Source organism: Nicotiana attenuata, unplaced genomic scaffold (genome assembly GCF_001879085.1).
Source record: "Nicotiana attenuata strain UT unplaced genomic scaffold, NIATTr2, whole genome shotgun sequence".
NCBI classification, from domain to species: domain Eukaryota; kingdom Viridiplantae; phylum Streptophyta; class Magnoliopsida; order Solanales; family Solanaceae; genus Nicotiana; species Nicotiana attenuata.
Genome location: NW_017670386.1, coordinates 249,131 through 269,328, shown reverse-complemented (window position 1 = coordinate 269,328; position 20,198 = coordinate 249,131). Strand labels below are relative to the sequence as shown.

Here is a 20,198-nt window from a genome sequence, read left to right as displayed (position 1 = left end):
AATCCCACTCAGGGTGTAGCTACCTTTGGTGAAGGTGGTTCAACTGAATCCCCTCCTGTGGAAAGTTACAACTTGGAAAAAGGGTAAAAACAAATTTCTTTGTATACCAACCATTGAGCCTCCCTGACATAGGTTCATATCTTATTTATGATATTCTTACATTTGTTTTGAATCTCCTTATTCAAAATTTGGACTCCACCATTGACCATTGTTGGGTGGATTGTGTGCATCATCTCTGCTCATTCTGCTCTTTTGATTCAGTCAGAGAAGTCATTGTAACTTCACTATATTAACATTATCTGGTTGCCTACTTAAATATAGGCTAGATTGTAATATCTTTGGAGGAATCTCCTGATTATTAAGCTTGAATTTTGCTAATGCTTACGACAGAATCCATAGTGGTCGAAAGCTATGAAAAGACAACCTCCTGCAGTTGGAATGCAGGAAAGAACTGTAAAGCAAATTGATGGTTCATGAGTTGATAGCATCTTAGGAAGCTCAACTCTATTCAAGGATAAGGATGAAGCGTTGCAATCTCAAAGATGGCCTTTAACAAGATGTCACGCTAAAGAATTTTAAGACAAGGTCATTAGACTTCAAGTGCAAATAAAGAAGCTTTTAATTGTCAAGAAAGAGCTCAAGCCCAAAGGAGAAGAATTGTCTAAGTTTTTCAATTGTTTTTCTGATCCAAATTTATGTCCAAGAGGAGGAAGATTGGGTCACTCAAATCTGCCCTTGAAGTCCACCAAAAGGGCTCAAAATGAGCTTAAAAGAAGTCCAAAAGGAGGTGTTACAAAAGGAGCCCAATTGGCGTCCAAACCAATGGCCCAAACTAGTTGTTTTAAGGCCCAAATCTGCCCCTAATGGTCTTGGCCGCCCCTCACCTAATTTTAATGACTTTTCTTACTCTTTAGCAACCAACCTACCTAATTGTAATGATTTTGTATGCCATAACAACCACCCTACCTAATTGTAATGATTTTGTATGTCATAACAACCACCCTAGCTAATTTTTAAAGGATTTTTTATGCCTTAGTACTCCTATAAATAGGGAGTTCTTCTCATTCATAAGACACTACATTATTGATTAAGTATATCATTCTTTGAGAGTTCTTTTGAACCTTTGTTACTTGTGCTTTGAGATTTATCTTTCAACCTTTACTAGTTCATAGTTCAAGGTAGGAGTGGCAAACGGGTGTGGCGGGTCGGATATGGTTCGGGTCGAAAATGAGTAATGAAAAAACGGATCAATTATCCGATCCGACCCATATTTAATACGGATAAAAAACGGGTTAACCGGTGGATAATATGGGTTACCCATATTATCCATGACTTCTTGTATATGATCACTTTTGGGAGAATTCTTAGTCTCCCTAACTTGAGGAACCTCCAATATAAGACTTTACAAATGTAAAAGTTAGACCCCTTGGTTATCCATTTTCTAAATGGATAATATGGTTCTTATCCATATTTGACCCGTTTTTAAAAAGTTCATTATCCAACCCATTTTTAGTGGATAATATGGGTGGTTAACTGTTTTCTTTGAACTATTTTGCCACCCCTAGTTCAAGGTAGTAAGATTACTTCTCTTTTATGATATCTTTGGTTCCTTTGTGGTATTCTTAGAAGGCGATTAATACTAGTTATTAATTGTTGTCTCAAGTTACTCGTAAAGCGGTCAAGATTCGAATATATTGTTTTTATTTGCTTTTTAAGTAAAGGCGTTTGATTTCTTCCATAAATCAAGACGTTGTTACTTTGATCTTGTCAAGGCTATAGAACTTGCGTTCTCGGAAGTTCTTGAAATTCTTTCCTTGAATTTTCCCATATCCTTTCTTTTCATCTCTTTAATTCTAGTTGTTCAATTCCTTGTTGTTATTGCTTCCGCATTTACTTCTCAAATTCTTACTCTAGTATGGATTCCCGACCTAGTTGTTATCAAGTGGTATCAGAGCGGTTTCTATCATGATTTCGTTCTTGATAATTCTTGGGATATCTTGAATACTAAGAGCAAAGAAAAAAAGAATTAAAAAAAAATAGAAGAAAAAAAAACGAAAATCAGTTTTAAAAAAAATACAATTGATTGATCTCCAGTATATTTCTTTTGTATCTAATTTGTTTCCAAAAATTAACAAAGGAAACAAGAAGAGGGGATCCTAGATTTTCTTACTCTTTCTAATCTAAATATATAATCCTTCTTTTTGTTCGTGTCTTGTTTCAACCGAGCCTAAAAGTTCTTGGATTTGGTTCTTTTTTTTTTGTTCCCAAAAAATAAAACTGAATTTTACTACTAAGAACTTCATACGAGTTGGGTTTAACTATAAATCTACAAAGTATTTTGTTCAAAGGTTATTTCGAGAGGGAAAAAAAGAGGCAAAGTGTGTGTGAGAACAATTAAAGAAAACGCCAAATTGGAGAGATACATATTTTCTTTAATCTATGTCAAGATGTCTCAAACAGGTAGCTATAATGGAAGGAGGAGAGCTATGATTCAACAACTTGAAAAGTCGAACTTACAGTATATCGAATTGAAGGAAGACAATGGTAAAGTTATTTTTCAAACAAGAGCTAAAGTGATTTCTGCAATTTATACCCTTAGAATTGACAAAGCATTTGGCTATAACTTAATTAGCACTTATATGGTTGAGAAATTGAACTTGACTTGTGTTGAACATATTGAACCCTACATGTTGAAAGGAGTAATGGTAGATAAAAGAGTGTTATTGCCATTCTCTATTGGAAGGTATAAGGATGTGATTTGGTGTGATGTCATTCCCATGAATAATTTTCATGTCTTGTTGGGAAGGCCATGGTATATCTATAGAAGTGCTTCATATAGTATCATAAAAAATAGATACTTTTTTGAGGTTAATGGGAAGAAACTCATTCTTGGGCCTTTGACTCCTTCACAAATTTGTAAAGATGAAAAGATTGTTAAAGAGAATATGGAAAAATACGAGAGAGAAAAGAATGAGAGGCGTAAGGGAGTGCATGTTGACATTCCAAGAGAGAAAAAAGGAGAGGTTGTCATGAGTGAAAAGAGTGGGATCTCAAGTGAAGTAAAGAGTGATCTTGAGAAAAAAGAAAAGAGAGAAGGAAATGAGATAAACAAAGTCTATGAGGTAGAGAGAGAAAAACAAGAGGGATTGAGTGAAGGAAAAGAACTCTTTAGTGAGAGAAAAGAGGCTAAGGGTGAGGAAAATATTAGTCTTGTGATAAAAGCCAAAGAGAGTAGCAAGAAAAAAGTTTCTTTACTTCCTAACCCAAGTAAAGGTTAGTTTTGAAGACTGACAAAGGAACTCAAGATGAACCAGGTCCATCCCTCAGGTGCACAAAAATGGGCAGATTCGAGCATATGGGTTGCACGTGAAGGAGATAAGCTTAACTTGGTGTATTTAATATCTCCTAATCGAAAAGGTTTCATAATTTATAAGGAGAAGGACTCCTTAATCAAAGAGAACACTATCCAAGATAGGGAAGGAGTTAGAAGTTGAAATCAACTAGAACTATTCCACCAAGGAAGAGTTGCATCAGAACTCTGGTTATATCTTCATCTACTAACTCTATAAATTGCAGGATGTTCTCACATTACAAGTGTTGCACAAAAACGCAGAAGTTAAACGTGAATTGAGAGCAAAATACCAAGGCTTTTTGCTTCCAGTTCGTGTGTGATTCAAGTGTGCAAACCTGAAGCTATATGAACCAGATTGAAGAACCAGTTCCATAAAGAGTTTTATGTGTCTTTCTTTATTTCTAGTTCAATTGTAGTAGGTGCTTTCATATTGTACCTTTCAGCTTTCATAGAAGCAATTGTATTAGGTACCTAGAGTGTTCAAGTTATAGTTAACTTGAAGTTGTCGCAACAGTTAGAGGCTGGTTGCTACAACGGGATTAGAGGTAATCCTTATGTTTACAAAGAGTTTTGTAAATGCTGTTTTGGCTCAGTGATTTAGTGAAGTGTTGGGGAAAATCCTACTAAGTAGTAGGTCGTGGTTTTTTTACCTTTTGAGCCAGGTGTTTTCCACGTAAAATCTTTGTGTTCTTTATTTTCTGTATTTATTATTTCGCAACAGTAGTAGTTGGAACACATAGAAGAACCAGGTCCTTCCATAAGCAGTTTAAGCGAAAAATTGGGTACCACACAAATCACCCCCTCTTGTGTGGTATTAACGTATAAAACATCAATTGGTATCAGAGCGGGGTATCCTTGAAGAGGCTAACACCTTAGGAGCAGATCGAGATGAGCGCACCACCTGGAAACTGGGAAGGGCAATCCACTGATAGGCCTCCACTCTTTAATGGCCACTACTATTCTTGGTGGAAAACAGGATGAGAGATCACATCATCGGAGAAGACTATCAGCTATGGGACATTGTCACTGATGGTCCCCTGGCTACCATGAAGAAGAATGCTGAAGGAGTAGATGTGCCAAAAACAAGAGTTGACTACAATGCTGAGGACTTGAGAAAATGGGAAAAGAATGCTAAGGCTAAGAAATAGCTTGTGTGTGGACTTGGTCCAGACGAGTACAGTAGAATTCAAATTTGTACCACTGCTAAGGAAATCTGGGGCACATTGCAAGTGGCTCATGAAGGAACACCTCAAGTGAAAAGGTCCAGAGGAACATTACTGTATTCTCAATATGAGAATTTTACCATAAAGGAAGGGGAAACCATCCAGGAGATGTATACAAGGTTCACCACACTAACAAATGAACTTAAGTCTCTTGGAAGGGTTATTCTTGAAGAGGACAAAGTTGAGAAAATATTGACAAGGGTTCTGCCAGTCACTTGGGAAAGCAAAATCATTGTCATTCAGGAATCAAAGAACATTGCCACTCTTAAGTTGGACGAGCTAATTGGAAATCTCACAGCCTATGAACTTAGAAGGCGAACCATGAAGATGGATGCACCCAAGAAGGAAGGGAGCCTTGCATTCAGAATCACTGAAGGTGCTGATCTAGAGGAGGATGAAATGACCATGATCACAAAGGACTTCAAGAAGTACCTAATGAGAGGAAATGGTCCTTTAAGAAGTGGAAGCTACAGCAAACCAAGGATTCCTGAAAAACAAACCAATGAGGGTTGTTACAAGTGTGGGAAGACTGATCACCACATCAAAAACTACCCTTAATGGGAAATTGAATAGAAGAAGGAAAGAGCTGAACGAAGGAGCACGAAGAAGGAACAGGTTCAACCCAAAAAGTACAAAGGATCAACAAAGGCTATGGTTGCTGCCTGGGGAGAAAGCTCAGATGAGGACTCAGAGGATGAAGATGGAGATGAACAAGCACTTATGGCAATTGGAGAATCCGATGAGGAATCTGAGGTAAGTATAAATCATCTCAAAGACAAGATTAAATTTTTATCTAAAGAAAGGCTATCTGAGTTACTTTTGGATTTCATTGATGAATCTGAGGATCTAAACAATGAAAAGGAACACCTGTCTAAGGAGTATGTGATTTTGAAAGCTAAGTGCAAAAATCTGGAACTTAGGGCTAGTGAAAGAGATAGTAAAAAAGCTAAGTTAAAGAACCAGGTTCATGAACTTGAAACCACTGTCCTAGAGCTAAGATCTGAAAATCTAAAACTGAAATTAGGAACAGGTAAAAAGAAAGTTGATCACACGCATCTCACTCTAGAAGAAAACTTAGGAAAAATAAAGGATGAGTTGTACAGGAAGGATGAGTTGATAAAAGTCTTAAAAGAAGATCTAGGGAAGGTAAAACATGAACTAGACAGAACTTGTAAATGGAACAAGGCTTTCGATGCACTTTCATGGCTACATGAACACCACGGTAGCAATAAGAGAGGACTTGGCTACGGGACCCCTGCACCTAAGTGGGATCCCAAAAGCAAGTACCTCACACTTCCTGAGAACATAATTTGCACATACTGTAGTAAAACTTGTCACTATAAATCTGAATGTATTGCAAAAGAAAGGCTAGTCAAGAGAATAAATAATTTGTTCAAGGGAAAAATAGGCTGCCAGGTTGGGCTAAAAGGAATCTGATTCACCCTTTTGCCTATAGAAAGGGACCCAAACTATTTTGGGTTCCTAAGACGAACCCGTGATATCATCACTAATAAGGATAGAGTTTTGGAAGCTCCAAGAAGGCCATTTACAAGATCTCAAGCTAAAGAATTGCAGACTAAGGTTGCTGGATTTTGATGACAAATAAAGAAGCTTCTAACTATAGAGGAAGTGCTCAAGCCCAAAGGAGAAGAATTGTCTAAGTTCTACAATTATTTGGTTGCTCAAATTGAAGTCCAAGAGGAGGAAGATTGGGTCACCTAAATCAGTCCTTGAAGTCCACCAAATGGGCTCAAAATGAGCTTAAAAGAGGTCCAAAAGAAGGTGTTACAAAAGGAGCCCAATTGGAGTCCAAACCAATGGCCCAAACTAGTTGTATTAAGGCCCAAATATGCCCCAAAGGGTCTTGGCCGCCCCCACCTAACTTTTATGACTTTTCTTACTCTTTAGCAACCACCCTACCTAATTGTAATGATTTTGTTTGCCATAACAACCACCCTACCTAATTGTAATGATTTTGTATGCCATAACCACCACCCTAGCTAATTTTTAATGGAATATTTATGCCTTTGTACTCCTATAAATAGGGAGCTCTTCTCATTTATAAGACACAACATTATTGATTATGTATATCATACTTTGAGAGTTCTTTTGAACCTTTGTTACTTGTGCTTTGAGATTTATCTTTCAACCTTTACTAGTTCATAGTTCAAGGTAGTAAGATTACTTCTCTTTTATGATATCTTTGATTGCTTTGTGGTATTCTTAGAAGGCGATTAATACTAGTTATTAATTGTTGTCTCAAGTTACTCGTAAAGCGATCAAGATCCGAATCTATGTTTTGATTTGCTTTTTAAGTAAAGGCGTTTGATTTCTTTCATAAATCAAGACGTTGTTACTTTGATTTTGTCAAGACTATAGAACTTGCGTTCTTGGAAGTTCTTGGAATTCTTTCCTTGAATTTTCCCATATCCTTTATTTTCATCTCTTTAATTCTAGTTGTTCAATTCCTTGTCGTTATTGCTTCCACTACTTCTCAAATTCTTCCTCTAGTTTGGATTCCCGACCTAGTTGTTATCAAGTGGTATCAGAGCGATTCTATCAAGATTTCGTTCTTGATAATTCTTGGGATATCTTGAATACTAAGAGCAAAAAAAAAAAAAAAAAAAAAACGAAAATCAGTTTAAAAAAAATATATATATACAATTGATTGCTCTCCAGGATATTTCTTTTGTATCTAATTTGTTTCCAAAAATTAACAAAGGAAACAAGAAGAGGAGATCCTAGATTTTCTTACTCTTTCTAATCTAAATATATAATCCTTTCTTTTGTTCGTGTCTTGTTTCAACCGAGCCTAAAAGTTCTAGGATTTGGTTCTTTTTTTTCCAAAAAAAAAATCTGAATTTTACTACTAAGAACTTCGACAAGTTGGGTTTAACTATAAATCTACAAAGTATTTTGTTCAAAGGTTATTCCGAGAGAGAAAAAAAAGGAAGCTAATTTGTGTGATACAGTTTTTTTTTTTTAAAGATGTCACATACAGGTAGTGATGATGAACGAAGGGTTCTCTAAGAAGCCGAAATCAAAGCAAGAAATGATTTTACCTTGCAAGCTATGCATCAACAATTTGAAAGGTTGAATTTGCAACTCCAAGAAATGATGGATACCATTGCTGATCAAAATGATACAATAGCTGAACTTAGGAGAGAAAATAATGTTAGGCCCCAAGCTAGGAGAAATGTACCCCATGCTCCCATTGTAAATCAAGAAAACCTTATAGATGATTTTAATGATATTGATTTTGATAGAGTGGGAAGAGATAGGAGGGGACAAAGAGGTAGAGTAGAAGATGATAATATAAGTAGTATAAAGATGAAGATGCCATCTTTCAAGGGAACAAGGGATCTAGACTTGTATCTTGATTGGGAGAGAAAGGTTGAAGCCATCTTTGATTGTCACAACTACTCTGAAGGTAAGAAGGTTAAACTTGCTGTTGTTGAGTTTTCGGACTATGCTGCTATTTGGTGGAAAAAGCTTACTAGGGACGGATTGCAAGAAGGACAAGCACATATTGCTACTTGGGCTGAGATGAAGAGGGTGATGAGGAAGAGATTCGTACCATCACACTTTCAAAGAGAGCTACAACAACGTCTTCAAACATTGAAGCAAGGGTCTATGTCTGTGGATGAGTACTTTAAGGCTATGGATATGGCTATGATCCAAGCTAATTGTATGGAGGAAGAAGAGGTTACAATGGCTAGATTTTTAAATGGTTTAAATAAGGAATAGCTGATATAGTAGAATTACAACAATATGTAACAATAGATGAGTTAGTTTATTTGTCTATAATGGTAGAAAATCAAAATAAAAGAAAGCAAACTAGCTCGTGGAAAGGTCGGACAAGCACCATGTCCAAAAAGCCATGGCCAAATCATGCGATGAAGAGTTCTTCTAGACCTCAAGAAGACAAGGGAAAAGGTAAATTTGAGAACAAAGAGGGAGGTAAAACCTTTAACCCTAAACCTTTTACACCTTCTAGTTCTATTCAATGTCATAAATGTAAAAGGAAGGGGACATATGATGCATGAATGTCCAAGTAGAAGAAACATCATTCTTAGAGAGGAGGGGGGATATGAGAGTGAAAAAAGTGAGGGACAAGAAGAAAAGGGAGATATGAGTGATGAAGATGATGTAGAACTACCTAATGATGGCATGGTTGGGGTAGTTAGGAGGATTATGACTATCAATTTGGGAAGCAATAGTGAAACACAAAGAGAAAATATATTCCATACTAGGTGTGGGATAAAGGGAAAAACTTGCTCTATGATCATTGATAGTAGTAGTTGTGCTAATGTGGTGAGTTCATACTTTGTGGAAAAACTGAGACTTGCATGCATGAAACACCCTACTCCCTATAGACTCCAATGGTTAAATGATAGTGGTGAACTAAAGGTAAACAAACAGTGTATGATTTCCTTTAATGTTGGTAGATATGAGGATGATATTCTTTGTGATATAGTACCAATGCAAGCTTGTCATATATTACCGGGTCGTCCTTGGCAGTATGACATGAATGTTTTTCATGATGGGAGAAAGAATAGATATTCTCTTGAACTAAATGGCAGGAAATTTACTCTTCCACCTTTATCTCCTTCTCAAGTGTTTGGAGATCAAAAGAGATTAAGGGAAATAAAAGGAAAACGAAGGAGAGGGATAAAAAGTGAGCTTGAGGAAAAAGAAAAGAAAGAAGGCGAAGAATTAGAAAAAAAAAAAGATGGCCGAGAGAAAGAGAGAGGGGGCAACAATTTGAGAGAAGAGATAAAAGGGGGTTCAAATGAAAAAATAAACAGTCTTGGTAAGAGGAAAGAGGCTAAGGAAAGAAAAAAGAAGAGAGTTTCTATATAAAAGCCAAAAAGTGTTTAAATGTAAGAAAAGAGGGGCTGCCCATAATACTACTTACTTACAAAGAGACTTTGATTAATCTGAGTTGCTAACTTCTTCTTTGCCAAGTAGTATTTCTTCTCTTATGCAGGATTTTTTTTTTTGGCAATCCGCTAGGCAAGCGCCTAGGGTTAGTTTTTTATTAATAATAAAAGGAAAATACAACACATAGGAAAAGTACAAATAAGGGGGGACAATAGCACCAGTATTGTTACCTATATGCCTCGGCTATATAATCACTCCTCTGCGCCTCACACTGCTTTATGAAGGCAGCCTCATGTAGAGGATTCATGTAGTAGCTGCCGGCAATGTCTCACGAGGGCATATAATCTAATAGCCATTTGGATAATTTCCAAAGGCATAGGGCTAAGGCAACATAAACTGGGTTAAACCTTACCTTACTAATCCTAGTGAGGCATACAAAAGCCTCGCCTACTAACAAGCATGTAAAAAATATGAACTTGAAAGGACCAAATATTCTATGATCATCACAGAGTTTATAACATACTCTGTGATGATATTACAGATGAGGATACTAAGAAAGTGGTAAAATAAAATGTAGTATGAATTTGATTCTTGTCCCTTCTTTTCCAAACTTGTAAAATCTTCAATTTGTAATTCTTTGTCGTTTTCCTCAACCGTTTGCAAAATGTATTCAAAAATCATCATTTCCTTTTTGAACGGTTGGACCTCGTAGAAGTAGTTGCGGCAGCCTGCTTTTGTTTGGCAACTCTCATTGGAAGTCGCCTAGCAATTCCTTCCTCACTCACCTTGCCGTCCCAGCTTTTCTCTCTTGTACGAATGTTGTGATTTGGTCCGATGCGCGAAGGTGATAAATCCACTCCCCTGCAGTATTGAAAAATTGGATCATCTTCTCCTGCTAAATTTAGGTCTATCCCCAAATTCACAGATTGTGGAGCATTAGAGCTCAGCATTGCCTCCAAAACATTCTCTCATCATGTGACATAACTTGAATGGATGTAGCAATTTGCTTCTGTCCAGATGTTGGTGCTGTGATTTCTCGATCACCTGTAGGAATAACAGCTTGATTTGGAGTGGCTTGAGCATAAGCTTGTGTCACCAAAGTATTTCCATCCTGAGAGTTAACCATGATTGCCTTGCTTTTTTGTTGTTCTGTGATCTTCATTTTGTTTCTGCTTCTACTCATGCGTCCAGTGCTACCAACAGTAGGATTTCGACCATACGTATGGATAGCAGGTGAGCTGTTTGGATCAGGCTGCTGCTGCCCAGATTGATTTGCGGCTAGCACTACACTCGAGGTTCCTTCAGTTACATTTGTATCTTTTCGCTGCTGCTGTCCAGTAGTTGTCAATGCTGCTGGAGCGTTTAAGTCCTGCTGCCTCTTTGCATCATTTGAATTCACTAGTAAGGCAGTTGAATTACTTGCACTTTGCTTCTGTTGTTCAGCATTTGATGTTAAAACATTTGAAGAGCTTGCAATGTGTTGCTGCTGTCCAAAAGCTGAAGGTGTTGCTGCAATTTGATTCTCCATTAGAGTGGCAGGTGGTGTGCTTCTAATAGTCTGCTGCTGCCCAGGCCTACTGTGTACTCCATTTTTCATCCGACCTACACCTGTTGTGCTTGTTCCCAAATGTTGCTGCCCAGATTTAGTCAAAAAAACGGGGGCTTTTGCATTAAGTTTGCTGCTGGAACATAACATAGGAGAGCTGCCAGTTTTTTGCAATGGTGGTGAGCCAACTGAAAGCACACCCTCTTCTTCGCTATCTTGATCATCATCGCAGTGGCGAAGCCAGGATTTTCCTTAAGGGTGTTCAAACTTGAAATAAGTTAAAAAAAAAAAACCGACAAAGGGTGTTCAGTATATGTTATGTACCTCTAAAACGTAATATTTTACCTAAATAGGCAGAGTAATTTTTCGATGAAGGGTGGTCAATTGACCACCCTAACCATAGGGGGGCTTCGCCCCTGCATCATCGTCACTCGAATTCCCAGCATAGTTCTCCTCATCATCATCCTCCTCTCGTTGGTGTTCCAATAACTTTGATTCACTGATCATGTCCCTCACATTAGCTTGTATTATTTCGTTGTTATTGCCAGTGGACAGTATGGGTTGCCCAGATTCATCCCTATGTTCACCAAGTGACTCGCACGATTGAGAAGGAATGTCATACGCCGATGTGTTCAAGGTTACCAATGGTTGCTTGAATATAGGATTGGGATACATCATCATTTCAATTTGTGATTCTTTGATAATTTTCTCCACTTGTGGACTGGAAAAAAGAATCGTAGGAGTGCCCGTTAGTTCCTCCACAACTGGAATAATTTCCTTGTTTGAGCATCTGGTTGTAATCATATCTGCACATCTCCCAATTGCTGAACTTGCTGGACAAATTTGGTTTTGGTTTCTTTGTGTTCTTGTTGTGCTAGCACTAGAGAACTGCTGCTGTTTCATCAGTTGTGGCAACACATTGTGCCTTGGAGAGCTGATTTTTTCAGAATTTGACACACAGTCTGCCAGTTCCAACTCCTTACCGTTAGACCAGCCCTTGGCAAGTGATTGTTGTCCATGTTGAGGTCCTGCTTCCAACATATCAGTATTGTTCTTGTTGGCAGATGTTCCACCTACTTCCCTAGTATCTCGTTTGCCAAGAATTTCAGTAACATCATCTCCTTTGTCAATTTCCTGTTCTTTCCTGTTAGCATTATTACGTTGAGGAATTAATTTAATAACCTGTTGATCATTGGCTTTTCTTTGTTCAATAGGAGTTTGCCCAAAACGTTCAACATCTAATTCAATATCTCCAGCAACATCAAAACTAGCTGCTTGTACCACTGATTTAACATTGGTCGCTGTACCAAAATGTGCACCTGCTACTGCTAATTTCTCCACTGGTTCTACAGGTGCAACAGGTCGAGCACCAGTTGTTTGCAATGCAGTAGTAGCCTCCAAAATTGCACCTACACCAGTTGGTGAAAATTCAAAACCTTTATCATGCCCTGGCAGTGTAACCAAATCATGCTGTTCTACAACACCTTCCCGTGCCCTACTTCCCTCACCAACAGTACCATTCTCCATTTGTGTAGTTGTGCCCAAAGCTGAGTACATCCTTGCCATAACTGTAGTAGCAGGTATGTCCTTCAAAATTGTATCACCTCCTGCATGATTTTTATTCTCAACATTCTGCCCAGCACCAATTGGAATTGCAGCAGCAGTAGACACAGCTTCAATATTTACACCTGTTCCTTTAAACTCTGTACTAGTTTCCCTACGCGACTGTCCAGCTGCTATTTTTTCCATGCTATTTCGATCACCAGTAGCATCCATTGAGACTGGACGTGAATTACTCTGCCCAGCTACAGCTACATTATGAGAAACATTAGCAAGAGCTTCAACAGGAACCAAAGCAGTAGTAGAAACAGCTGCTACATGTGGTGTCTTGATCAAATTTTCAGCGTGTTCATGAGCCCCTTGAGGAGCGCTTAAAACCTGTGTAGCATCTGTAGGATTAATGTGATCTCCAGTAGTTCGATCACCATCATTCAAGGCCCTCCTCTCATTCAAAAACTGATGCAAATCTCCCTTGTATTTCGCACCACCAATTTGTTCTTGACGAGGCTGATCTTCTTCAATCTGAGCTACTGCTACCATGATATTCTTCTTTTTAAGAACGCGACATGCCGATTCGACATGTCCTTGGTGCTTACAGATATTGCAGTATCCTGGAAGATTGTCATAGACAACTTCTTGAAAAACCTCAACAACCTTACCAGATTCATTGTCAACATACTGTAATCTAACACGTTGTGGCAGCTTAGCAACTAGATCAACTATAACTCTGACCCTAGCAGTGCTAGGTCTAGATTTCACTTGTGTTGCTTTGTCAATAGCGATTGGCTTTCCAACTGCCGACGCAATAGATAATAAAGACTTTCTAGCAAACAATTCTGGAGATAAGTTTGGCAATGGAATCCACACAACAGCCATAGTCGTTTCTTCATTAGGATTGAAACCAATTGTCCAAGGAAAAATACGATATTGATGCTCTTCTCCTTTGTAGGGAAAGTAGTTAACTGCTCTTGCAAGAGCAGTAACTAAGTCATCATGTTGATCTAACCTGATTAACAACTGTTTCGGATCAAGTTGACCAACCAAACAATGGCCTTTAATTCCCAGAACCTTAGGCAGTAAATTACGCAAATCTTGCAAAGCTGGAGATCGCTGCGATAATTTGACGACAACTGCTTGGTGAAGTCCCTCCTCCACAGCAAATCTTTGTCTTTCCTCCATTGTGAATTGTATTGTTGGTTCTCCATGGACAATTTGGACCGGTTTTAAAATAAGTTTTGTAGAATTTGTGGCAGAATGATTTGTAATCAGATGAGAGGCATACGTTTGTTGGGTCTTGATGTTTGGAATATGGTCGCTATGATTTGGATTCCTCTCTCCCACAGCCAAAAGCTGGGGAGAGGTCGATGCTTCCATAGAGTTCTTCAACACTCCATTATCATAGAATAACCATAACAATTCCAAAGAAAGCAGTAGCGTTAATATTTTCTGGAAAAAATGTGCGTGCTAAAGTAATTTTGCGAAATAAAATTTAAGATCTGGAAAAATTGGCTATGGATTTGAGGATGAAACCAATTGGGGATTGTGCGCAAAGAGTAGATGCTTCTTTTGATACCAAATTTGCGACAATCCACCGCCGGATTCCGGAGTTATGGATCATGAAAAGTGACTATTCACCTTCTTCCTAGAGAGGAGGAGGAGAGTTTTAGAGAGATTTCTGTTTTGGATGTTTTTTTTTGTTTTTAGCAATTCACTTTTTTTGCAGGATTTTGAAGATGTCTTTCCAGATATTCCTAATGGATTGCCATCTTTACGTGGCATTGAGCATCAAATTGATTTTGTGCCTGGATTATAAATCCCAAATAGGCCAGCCTATAGGAGTAATCCAGAAGAGACCAAGAACTTCAAAGTCAAGTTGAGGAGTTGCTTGATAAAGGCTTTGTGAGAGAGAGCATGAGCCCTTGCTCTGTTCCCGTCCTATTGGTACCCAAAAAGGATGGAACTTGGAGGATGTGCGTGGATTGTAGAGTAATCAACAAGATTACGGTAAAGTATCGTCATCCTATTCCTCGTCTTGATGACATGTTGGATCAATTGCATGGTTCCAAAATCTTTTCTAAAATTGATCTAAAAAGTGGTTACCATCAGATTCGAATGAATCCTGGAGATGAATGGAAAACTGCTTTTAAGACCACATATGGGCTTTATGAGTGGTTAGTTATGCCTTTCGGCTTGACTAATGCACCTAGCACCTTCATGAGATTAATGAATCATGTTTTTAAGGATTTTCATGGAAAATTTGTTGTGGTGTACTTCGATGATATCTTGGTCTTTTCTAACACTTTAGAAGAGCATGTAGAACACCTAAAACAAGTTTTTGAAGTTCTTAGAAAGCAATTTTTATTTGCTAATCTTAAAAAGTGTACTTTTTATGTGGATCGTGTGATTTTCTTGGGTTTTGTAGTTAGTTCTAAAGGAGTTGAGGTGGATGAAGAGAAAATCAAAGCAATAAAAGAATGTCCTAAACATAAGAATGTAACTGACGTTAGGAGTTTTCATGGACTTGCTAGTTTTTATAGGAGGTTTGTGAGAGACTTTAGCACCATTGCTTCTCCTTTAACTGAAGTTATTAAAAAGGATAAGATTTTTAAATGGGGAAAAGAACAAGATGATGCTTTTTAACTTGTTGAAAGAAATGTTATGTTCTGCTCCGTTGTTACAATTGCCTGATTTTTCTAAATCTTTTGAAATTGAATGTGATGCTTCTGGCAAAGGAATAAGTGCTGTTTTGATGCAAGGTTCTAAACCTATCGCCTACTTTAGTGAGAAGTTGAGTGGAGCCACATTGAACTATTCCACTTATAACAAAGAGCTATATGCTTTGGTAAGGGCTTTAGCCACATGGCAACATTACTTGTGGCCAAGAGAGTTTGTCATTAAAACTGACCATGGATCCTTGAAATACTTGAAGAGTCAAGGTAAGCTTAGTAGAAGGCATGCTAAGTGGGTTGAATTCATTGAAACTTTTCCTTATGTAATTTCTTACAAACAAGGGAAAGAGAATGTTGTTGCTGATGCACTTTCAAGAAGGTAGGTCTTAGTTTCTACGCTGACTTCTAAATTGATAGGTTTTGATCAAATCAAGGAACTTTATGCTAATGATATTGATTTTGGCAAAACTTTTGCAGATTGTAAGTTGGGTCCTTTTGATAGGTTTAACCTCCAAGATGGGTGTATCTTTAAGGACAATAAGTTGTATATTCGTAATTGCTCTTTAAGTGAAGTATTTGTAAGGGAACCACATTGTGAAGGGCTTATGGGACATTTTGGAGTCCCAAAGACACTAGACATACTGGCTGGAAATTTCTTTTGGCCTGGAATGAGAAAAGATGTTAAAAGAATGTGCGCACGGTGTTTGGAATGTAAACAAGCTAAATCTAAAGTGTTACCACATGGTCTTTACACGCCATTACCTGTTCGTACTTCACATTCGATTGACATTTCTATGGACTTTGTGTTAGGTTTGCCTAGAACAAGGTATGGTAAGGATAGTATATTTGTTGTGGTAGATAGGTTCTCCAAAATGGCTCATTTTATTCCTTGTTCAAAGACTAATGATGCTTCACATGTTGCTGATCTTTTTGTAAAAGAGGTTGTCAAATTTCATGGTATACCTAGAACTATTGTTAGTGATAGGGATGCTAAGTTTTTGAGTCACTTTTGGCGTGTATTTTGGGGGAAGTTAGGCACTAAATTGTTGTTTTCTACTTCTTGTCACCCACAAACTGACGGACAAACTGAAGTAGTTAATAAAACCTTAGCAAACATGTTGAGGGCTGTTTTGAAAGGTAAATTAACTTCATGGGAAGATCACTTACCTATGATTGAATTTGCTTACAATAGAAAAATCCAATCTTCTACGGGTATGTCTCCTTTTGAGGTTGTTTATAGCTTTAATCCCTTTACTCCACTTGATTTATTACCATTACCTACTAGTGATATTGCTAATCTTGATGGTAGGACAAAGGCTGAGATGATGAAAAAAATTCATGAGCAAACAAGGCTTGCAATTGAGAAGAAAAATAAGCAAACTGCCTTGAGAAAGAATAAGGGTCGAAAACAAGTTATTTTTAAACCTGGATTAGTTTGGGTTCACTTTAGAAAGGAGAGATTTCCTTCCAAAAGGAACTCAAAGCTGCATCCTAGAGGAGATGGCCCCTTTCAAGTCTTTGAAAGGATTGGAGACAATGCTTACAAGCTGGACCTTCCTGGTGACTTTCAAGTAAGTGCTACATTCAATGTTGCTGACATGTCTTTGTTTGATGTAGGATCGAATTCGGGGACGAATTCTTTTCAAGAAGAGGGGAATGATAGCATCACTGATAAGGATAGAGTTCTGGAAGCTCCAAGAAGGCCATTTACAAGATCTCAAGCTAAAGAATTGCAGACTAAGGTTGCTGGATTTCAATGGCAAATAAAGAAGCTTCTAACTATAGAAGAAGTGCTCAAGCCCAAAGGAGAAGAATTGTCTAAGTTTTACAATTATTTGGTTGCTCAAATTGAAGTCCAAGAGGAGGAAGATTGGGTCACCCAAATCAGTTCTTGAAGTCCACCAAATGAGCTCAAAATGAGCTTAAAAGAGGTCCAAAAGGAGGTGTTATAAAAGGAGCCCAATTGGAGTCCAAACCAATGGCCCAAACTAGTTACTGTAAGGCCCAAATATGCCCCAAAGGGTCTTGGCCGCCCACCCACCTAATTTTTCTGACTTTTCATACTCTTTAGCAACCACCCTACCTAATTGTAATGATTTTGTTTGCCATAACAACCACCCTACCTAATTGTAATGATTTTGTATGCCATAACAACCACCCTAGCTAATTTTTAAAGGAATTTTTATGCCTTTGTACAACTATAAATAGGGAGCTCTTGTCATTCATAAGACACAACATTATTGATTAAGTATATCATACTTTGAGAGTTCTGTTGAACCTTTGTTACTTGTGCTTTGAGATTTATCTTTCAACCTTTACTAGTTCATAGTTCAAGGTAGTAACATACTTCTCTTTTATGATATCTTTGATTCCTTTGTGGTATTCTTAGAAGGCGATTAATACTAGTTATTAATTGTTGTCTCAAGTTACTCGTAAAGCGGTCAAGATCTGAATCTATTATTTTGATTTACTTTTTAAGTAAAGGCGTTTGATTTCTTCCATAAATCAAGACGTTGTTACTTTGATCTTGTCAAGACTATAGAACTTGCGTTCTTGGAAGTTCCTGGAATTCTTTCCTTGAATTTTCCCATACCCTTTATTTTCATCTCTTTAGTTCTAGTTGTTCAATTCCTTGTTGTTATTGCTTCCGCATTTACTTCTCAAATTCTTCCTCTAGTTTGGATTCCCGACCTAGTTGTTATCAACCCCTGATTTCCTTTTGTGGGTCCAAGTGAAGGGGAGCAGCCAAATATGGTACATGGATAGTGGCTGCTCAAAGCATATGACAGGGAGCAAGAACAAGTTCCTTTCACTTGAGGACCTCAAAGGAGGTAATGTCTACTTTGGAAATGGGAAGAAAGGTGAGATCATTGGGGTTGGAAAGGTAGGTAAGACTGATTCTCACTCTATTGAGAATGACTAGTTGATAGATGGCCTAAAATACAGCCTAATAAGACAATCACAATTGTGTGATAGAGGTAACTTGGTAGCATTCACCTCTACCAAATATTTTGTGATTAATCTTACCACTGACAAGATTATTTTGCAGGAAAAAAGAGTAAACAAAACATACATTGTAGATTTGTCCACACTTTCAGAAATGAACTCACTTGCTTAAGTCTGTTGGACAATGATCCCCTCCTTTGGCACAAGAGACTTGGACATGCAAGTCTGAGTCAGCTCAACAAATTAGTCTCCAAGTATCTGGTGATAGGTCTGCCTAACATCAAGTTCAAGGAAGACAAAGTTTGTGAGGCTTGTGCAAGGGGGAAGCATGTAAGATCCTCTTTTAAATGCAAGAAAGTGGTAAGCACCACCAGAACAATGGAACTGGTCTATATGGATCTCTGTGGTCCAATGAGATCATTAAGCGGAGGTGGCAAAATATATGTGATGGTGCTTGTTGATGATTACTCTAGGTTTACTTGGACATTGTTTTTAACATCTAAAGATGAAGCATTTGACATGTTTACTTCTTTTGTTAGAAAAACTCAGAAACAACTAGGTAATCAACTTGCATCAATTAGGCCCGATCATGGAACTGAATTTGAAAATGCTAAGTTTGCTGAATTTTGTGATGAAAATAGTACAACTATTCAAGGAACTAGGCTTAACTATATTTCTGAGGCAATTAGTAACATCATAAAAGAAACGTAGTGTAGGGAGAATCATTAACATTCTCAAACATAGAGAGTTAGCTTCACATACCTGAATTTCGCCCCTTAGTGATACTACAATGATCCACAACAGTAAAAAAACTTCAATTTACGATAGCAACATCCAATGGAACCAATATTAGTAACAAATTCCATAACTTAAGCCATTTAGGCATATTATCAAATACCTTGTAGGCGTAAATCTCTACATCTCATCGCCATATAATTAGTTCATCCAACTACCACCATTCATCAAAAATTTATCCCACCATCATGATTACCCAATCTATAACTTCCAACATTACATATATGACCATCCATCCACACCAACCAACAAAATTCCATCAATTAATCATCTTTCAATCTCTACAATAGTTATGTAATTAAATGGGGAACTTATGACTTCCAATCACCATAACAAGAGTTCTATTACTTATTCATACTCATATTCCCTTAATATGTCCATACATGTAAGTCTAAGGGTGTAGGATTACCTTTTTGGAAGAAATCTTGCAAAACCCTCCTTTGAGTTCTTGAAGGAATTTCTTGAAGATCTATATGTCTTATGGGTAGATTTCATCAATACTAGTGTAAAAANTGTAAGTCTAAGGGTGTAGGAGTTACCTTTTTGGTAAGAAATCTTGCAAAACCCTCCTTTGAGTTCTTGAAGGAATTTCTTGAAGATCTATATGTCTTATGGGTAGATTTCATCAATACTAGTGTAAAAATGATGTAATTTCACACCAAGTTAATGGAGATTTCTTACCTTGAGATGGTAGGGGTTGGTGCTCTTCAGAGGGTGAAGGAAGACCCCAAAGTTCGGCCAGGGTAAACGGGTAAAAATGAACCCCGAATTGAGTATATAGTGTTTCGGGTGCCACATGTGGCGCTGGGTGCTGCCTGTGGCGCAGTTTCCAGTATCTCCAAATTTCTCGGCGCCACGGCTAGCGCCCGGCACTACCCAGGACGCTGGCGACAGAAGGGACACGAAAATGGTCATAACTTTCTGTGTACACCTCCAAATGACAAACGGTTTGATGCGTTGGAAATTAGACTCAAAGAGCTTTAATTTGATAGGTGTTCATCACAAAACTCCTAATATACATATAGATATGCTCGTCCAAAGTGAGGTCTTGTGTGTACTCATTTGGAATTTTTAGTCTATCATGCAATTTCCAACTTGGCTTAGACTTAGGCCTCTCCTTGGACCCCAAATCACTTATGATTTGTCTCGTACACTTATTATCATAACTAATTGATAACCATCATATGAATACTCATTTAATGCATCCACAACTGATTCAAATT

At 37.8% G+C, this 20,198-nt stretch overlaps 1 protein-coding gene and 1 pseudogene across 2 annotated transcripts; one reads left to right on the top strand and one right to left on the bottom strand.

Moving 5' to 3' along the window:
* The first annotated feature begins 6,665 nt into the window (after positions 1-6,665).
* LOC109238701 lies at positions 6,666-17,188 on the top strand (annotated as a pseudogene).
* LOC109238702 lies at positions 9,681-14,296 on the bottom strand. Of its 2 annotated transcripts, none has more exons than XM_019405179.1 (2): positions 11,351-14,296; positions 9,681-11,272 (listed from the first exon to the last, which is right to left on the bottom strand). In XM_019405179.1, exon 1 carries the CDS (start codon positions 13,937-13,939, stop codon positions 11,399-11,401), a length of 2,541 nt encoding a protein of 846 aa, XP_019260724.1. In that variant the 5' UTR covers positions 13,940-14,296; the 3' UTR covers positions 9,681-11,272; positions 11,351-11,398. The 2 variants fall into 2 exon arrangements, with proteins under 2 accessions (XP_019260724.1, XP_019260723.1); XM_019405178.1 differs by having other exon boundaries at positions 9,681-11,256.
* Positions 17,189-20,198: the final 3,010 nt, after the last annotated feature.